Source organism: Piliocolobus tephrosceles, chromosome 19 (assembly GCF_002776525.5).
Source record: "Piliocolobus tephrosceles isolate RC106 chromosome 19, ASM277652v3, whole genome shotgun sequence".
NCBI lineage: Eukaryota > Metazoa > Chordata > Mammalia > Primates > Cercopithecidae > Piliocolobus > Piliocolobus tephrosceles.
Genome location: NC_045452.1, coordinates 43,480,984 through 43,487,804, shown reverse-complemented (window position 1 = coordinate 43,487,804; position 6,821 = coordinate 43,480,984). Strand labels below are relative to the sequence as shown.

The 6,821-nt window shown below is 41.0% G+C and overlaps 1 protein-coding gene across 1 annotated transcript; it reads left to right on the top strand.

The window, feature by feature from the left end:
• The first annotated feature begins 2,214 nt into the window (after positions 1-2,214).
• On the top strand, positions 2,215-2,779 carry LOC111525630 (protein S100-A11). Its single transcript, XM_023191081.2, has one exon. It carries the CDS (start codon positions 2,271-2,273, stop codon positions 2,586-2,588), a length of 318 nt encoding a protein of 105 aa, XP_023046849.1. The 5' UTR covers positions 2,215-2,270; the 3' UTR covers positions 2,589-2,779.
• Positions 2,780-6,821: the final 4,042 nt, after the last annotated feature.

The window sequence follows — 6,821 nt, the reverse complement described above, 5'->3', positions numbered from 1 at the left end:
CGCAGACTTTGTCATTTTGCTTACTGACCACACATTCTCATGGATCAATTCTAAATTGGATTATTGTTAGTTTTAAAAGCGCCTGAGCAGCAGAAAGCAGCCAAGATGGCAGGCAAAGGGGAGATTGATAGCAGAATAAACAGGGAAAGTGACAAGATCCGAGGCTGAATTGATCACTGTCAGCGCGTCCGTGGTCAGCTGTCTGCCCTTTAGTGCCCAGAGTAAACATCAGAATAATGTTTAGACAAACACATTTGATTTTTGAGGTAATGGGTATGTCAACTAATGACAAACCTTAGAAAGGTCAAAGGGATATCCATTTTTCAGACTTTCTCAACCATTAATCGTTGATTTTGGTAACGGTGCACTTCTAGGCAGAGCAGAGAGGGAACTTTGGCGTAGGTGGGGACCAGGACAAACCTCCCTAAAATTCACCTGGCCATCAGCATTTTCCTCTATAATAAAATTTTGTTGGAAGCAGAGAGTTCATTCTTTAAAAATGGAAGCTTCACTCGACGTAGAATTTCAATTGTCTAAAGAAAATCTGCAACAATCTTCTCAATCCTCCAAAGGGACGTGGTCCATTAGCACCCACTAGAATTACACGGACCTTGCCTGTCACCAAAAACAAAACAAAGCATGGAAAACTGCTTTATCAGCAGCAGTTTACCACTGAGGAACTTACACTATTGTTCCAAAAATAAGATAATGTTGGTGAATCATGAGTACCCAAAATTACAGTTTGGTACCATTTATAATTGGCTGGGTTATACTTTAATGCGAATTTTTTTTCTTTATACTACATCCATTAACTGTGACTTGGGAGGCCAGTCGGAATTGACGGCAACTATACTGAGAGCTCCAAAATTAACGTGGTTTTTCTGATCGTGTAAGGCATTTTTCTTTTGCCCACAGAGATGTGGCAGATGAAACCAGACGGGAATGGAACGTCGTCTAGAAACTGGCTTGCCTCTAGAAAAGCTGAGCACTACAACTCCGCTTCCCACAGAACGTCATGGTGTGAGGGCATTTGCTTTGTTCATATCATAATCAATCAATCTGTTTAAATAACGCCACTTACCAAAATGCTGGGACTCTCTAAAGTTCCTCAAGCACATAAGTGCACCTTGGAAGTCAGAGAAATGTGAAGAATGTATTTGGGTTGTACCTGTAAAATATGTGTAGGATGCATATCCCTCAGAGAAGATAGCGGGATGGGAGAGAAAGCACAAAAACATATGGACAGCTGTTTCCTTAGTTGTGTAAAATCCCAGCAAACTTACTGCAGAAGGTGGGTACGTAGGAGATAAGTGTGCATTTGAACATATTTGTGGGGTGGGTGGTGTCAGCTCAGGCTGCCATAACAAAACACCCTAGACTGGCGTAAACAACAGACAGTTATTATCTCAGTTCTGGAAGCTGGAAGTCCAAGATCAAGGTGCCGGCATTGCTGAGTTTGAGTTCTAGTGAGGGTTGTCTTCCTAGCTTGTAAACAGATACTCACTTGGCGCAGGGGAAAGGAGAGAGGGAGATCTCCCTAAAGTCTCCTCTTCAAAAGGCACTAACCCCATCATGAGGGCCCCACCTTCATGACCTCAATCTAAACCTTTGGCTTTCCAAGATCTCATCTCCAAATACCATCGCACTGGGAGTTGGGCTTCAGCACACGAACTGACAGTCAGAGAGACACAGCTCAGCCCATATTGGGAGGCACGTGCTTATCAGTTTTTGGAGGTGGGTGTTACTGATGTTCACCAATTTCCAGTTCTTGTCTATTTCTGGTGAAGCGCTAATGACATTTCTTCACTCCCTTAAAATTAAGCTTGGCTATGTGGTTAGTCATGGTTCATGAAATATGACGTGTGTCACTTTTGGCATTTCATGACTGTTACTCAGCTCTCCTCCCATGTCTTCCCCTGTTAGCGAGTCCCAAAGCCCCTTGGGGAGGTCATGATGTCATAAAATGACAATGTAGTTACTATTGCTGCAAAAGAACTAAATGGCATAAAATAATCATTGACTTATGCTCGTGGGAGATAGGGATCTGTAGATAAATCAGGGTATGTGAGTCCTGAGTCAGCGGTAGAATATGCTGCAATTAAAAACTTGATGTAAGAGTATTATTTGGCAAAAAGAAAAGGAAGGTGTACTGATCCATGCCACAGCATGGATGAATGTTGAGAACATTATGCTAAGTGAAAGAAGCCAGGCCCTCAGAGCTCTCAGCGCCGCTTCCAGCCACAGCCTCCCGCGCCTCGCTCAGCTCCAACATGGCGAAAGTCTCCAGCCCTACAGAAACTGAGCGGTGCATCGAGTCCCTGATTGCTGTTTTCCAGAAGTATGCTGGGAAGGATGGTTATAACTACACTCTCTCCAAGACAGAGTTCCTAAGCTTCATGAATACAGAACTGGCCGCCTTCACAAAGAACCAGAAGGACCCCGGTGTCCTTGACCGCATGATGAAGAGACTGGATACCAACAGTGATGGACAGCTAGATTTCTCAGAATTTCTTAATCTGATTGGTGGCCTAGCTATGGCTTGCCATGACTCCTTCCTCAAGGCTGTCCCTTCCCAGAAGCGGATCTGAGGACCCCTTGGGCCTGGCCTTCAAACCCATCCCCTTTCCTTCCAGCCTTTCTGTCATCATCTCCATAGCCCACACATCCCCTGAGCCCAGCATACCAACCACCTCATGCAGGCCCCACCTGCCATTAGTAATAAAACAATATCACTTTTTTAAAACATAAAAAAAAAAAAAGAAAAAAAAAAAAAAAAAAAGAAGCCAGGCCCAAAAGGTCACATATTGTATGATTCTATTTATATGAAATAACCGGAATAGACAAACCTATCGAGACAGAAAACAGATTAGGGATTGCCAGAAGATGGAGGGATGGGGAACAGGAAATGACTGATTAATAAACATGGGGTTTCTGTTTGGGATGATGAAAAAGTTCTGGAACTACATAGTGGTGATTATTCCACATTATACATGGACTTAATGTTACTGAATTTTATATGCTACAATGGTTAAAATGGTAAATTTTACCTCAAAAAGAAAACTAATATGATATCCAAGCATATTACAGAAAAACAGCACACAAAATCGAAGAACTAACTTCCTCCTAACACTCAGAATATAAGGTCCTTATTGGGTTACTGGGTAGAGTGTGGATACGTCCCATTAAAAATGGTTGACTGAGAAATTAAAGAGCAATAGAAATAATAAAAAGCCTAGAAAGAGATGCTGTGCCAAAAAGTGACTAGATGTAGAGTGATTACCACTGGACAAGAGGGAGCAATAATATTTAAGGATAGGAGGGTTTATCTAAGATTGTTTGACCTACCCATAGGGGTTCTATTAGGATAACAACAAAATAGTGTTTCTGCTTAATTCCCTACCATAATTCATTTAGGCAAAAAAGTCCTATCCCAGAACCACTGGGGTGCTTCATGCCAACTTTTAATAAACTTGGTAGATAGAAATCCGTTTTCATTATCTTCCCAAATTTCAATGTGTGGTGAAATTCAAATCTTTGTGTAATATTTTCCTCACAAATAGGAAAAGCTGACAGTTGTGCTATTTAGAAGACAGAGCATGAATTGGTGCCTATTGGAGAAGGAAGGTAAAAGATGCCTCTATCTAAGTAGACGGCTCATGTTATGATGATGTCCATTCCAGTTACTATTGCTGCAAAAAAAAAAAAAAACTAAATGGCATTAAATAACCATTGACTTATGCTCACAGAAAATAGGGACCCACTGTGGCAGGCTGTCAGCCAGAACCAATGAGCAGAGTGGCAGCTGCGACCTGAGAGGTAATTCTCCGGCTGAGAAAAACCCTTTACTTGGGAGCAAAACTACATTGATAAGGTCAACTAACAAGCTACGGCCAGAATGCATAGCTAAGATGACCCAGAGAGTAAGGGAAAGACCCAGACAGGTACAGCCAGGCTCCCTTCCTAAAGTTGATATTTAGCACCACAAGAATGTATTTTGTTTTAGATGTTTCTAAGGGAGTCATTTTGAAATTCGTAGACTAGCAGGCAGTAATAATTTCATAAATCAAACTGCCCAAATCCAACGATGAATATCTCATGTACAGTGGCAGCATCTCGGAGTGAGGGCAGACTTGGAGGAGGGACTGGAAAAAATCCATCTGGACCACTGGCGTTAAGCATAAAAATACAATAAATGATTCTGAAATGACTTTCACAGATAGACACATGTTGCCCTATAAGCATCTTCAGGAATCTTCTTTAGAGAGGGCTTATTGTACACCATGAGTTAGAATTGCAAATCAGCATCTAAAGAGGGAGACAGGGGTAAATTTAAAAAGCAGATTTCCATAGAGAGACACAAAGGAAGTCAAAGAGGGACAAAGAAACAAAAATGGGAAGTGAGAAAGTGGGATCAAAGGAGGGACGGAGATGAAAACAAGAAAGATGCCAAGACAGAAAGACTCATTTCATCCCTTGAAATGTTCTGGTGCCCAATGGAGTAATGGGAGATTCTGTCATAGGTGGACAGCTAGGAGGAAAGGAGGGAGGACGCGGTTGGCTTTTCATTTTGTCCTGCCCTTGGCTTATTCTTTCTGATCAGACACAGCAGAGTCTGCTTGTTCATTGGCCAAATGTCAAAAAGTCACCATAAGGGGCTGGCAAAGAAAATGACCAGGAACACACGGCACGCTGGAGTCACTCATCTTATCTGCTCCATTGACATAAATTGCACAAAAGGACACTCTGTCATCATGAAAGGAGAAAGATGGGTACTTGGATGATCTTGAGCTTAACCCACTTACAAAGGACTTGGGAAACCAGGAGACCAGCCAAGTCTCCATCTCCCCTGGCCCCAGGGTGTATCACTTATACCTCCATCCACTCACCTATATCGGAATGCCCAAATATTCCGCAAACCTTTATAAAAAATAGAACTGTGCAGAATGCAGTTTATACTCTCAAGAAGAAAGGAGGTATTTTTGTTTGTTTTTGTTTGTTTATTTGTTTGTTTTGCTGTTTCAGGTCTGCAACACTCTTCAGAATGAAACCAGTACTTTCTCTACACTGTGACTAGGAACCTGTCTTTTCCCCAGGTTTCCTGGAAAATTTCTAGCACCTTCCTCACATAAGTTGCAGGAAGCATAGAGCTTTGAAACTATAACGATGGAAAAGGAAATGGAAAGACAGGCCCAACTTTTAGTCTTCTGGGACTCCAGATCATATTTATGTGTTCAAAACAGTAACTTCCCCCTAGAAAAGTGGGATGCCACCATTCTACACACTGCGTGGACCATTTCCTAGCTGCATTTGCTACAAGCACATAGGGCCCTGGCAGAAACCTCCTTTGATTTCTACCATTGCCCTTTTTAAACATAACAACAGCCAAAGTCTACTCTCTCCCTGCATTGCATCTGTTTCATTTGTATCCCGGGTTTCTGCAATAAAGCAAACCTCCAATTTATTAATTTTTTTGAAAAGATAACTTAAGTCCAAGAAGGTTACCAAATGTCTTCAGCTAACCAAAAATGTAAAGACCAGTAAGGATTTAGAATTCCCTATACTAGTCCCCCAATCAGTAATCAGGTGACGGGTTGTTTGTTTGTTTTTCCATTTGTTTATTTGTTTTCCAGGCATGCTATGATGTGGGATTCTTTAGCTATATGTATGTATCTCCTTCAGTGGTCTCAGTGATTTCCAGCTTTGCAGGATATCACCTGGAGACAGAATGATGCAAACAAAAATTTTAGATTTAAAAAAAAAATTTTTAAACATAAGAAATTAAAAATAAACCCCAGATTCAGGGCTTTCCAAGAGCCAAATGCTCTGAGGGCCAGTCCCAGCTACCTTCCAGCTGTGTGAGCTGAGGTCAGTTACCTAAACTTCCCATGCATCAGTTTCCTGCATCGACAAAGCTCTGGTAAGGATTTCTGCCCTACATAGTTCACAACACTAAAATGAGAAAATAGGAAAGTGCTAAGAATTTTAAAGAATTCGAATATGAGGTCTTATTACCGCTAACACAGACTTCCGCCCACAACAATCACTGGAAGACTTTCGGGTTATGTATGTTCCAGTCACCTATAAAGTAACAAATCAGCAACTTCCTATCCAATCTACTACACAGCTTCCTCCCATAACCTAACCCTGTGTATGTTAACAGCCCACTTACAAATGGATTTCTCTCTCTGATATTTCACACCCATTAATATTTATGCACCTGTGTCCAGGTTAAAAAATAAGTCAAGCCAAGGTAAGAGGCATTTTAAAAAAATTATTTTATAAGTTAAACAGTCAAATTGACTTTTTTCCCTTTTGGTGTAGAGTTCTATAAATTTTAACACAGCTGTAGGTTTGTATAACCAGCACCACAATCAGGATACAGAACAGTTCTATCACCCTAAAAAAACTCCCTATGAGTCTCCCTTTATGGTTCCACTCTTTCCCCTGCTCCAGCTCCAAAAACCATTGATCTGTTCTCTAGATCTGTTCTGACATTTTCTAAATACGTCACATAAATTGAATCATACAGTATACGGCCTTTTGAACCTGCCTTTTTCCATTCAGCATAATGCCTCCGAAAATCATCCAAGTTATCACGTGTATCATCTGTTCTTGTTTACTGCAGAATAGTATTCCATGGCATGAATATATCAGTTTGTTTAATCATTCAACTGTTGAAGGACATCTGGTTTATTTCCAGATCTTGGCAATTTTAAATACAACAGCTATAAACATTTATGTGTCAGTTGTTGTGCGATCATAAGTTTTCATTACTCCAGGATAAACCCCAAGAGTAGGATTGCTATTGAACAGTGACTTAT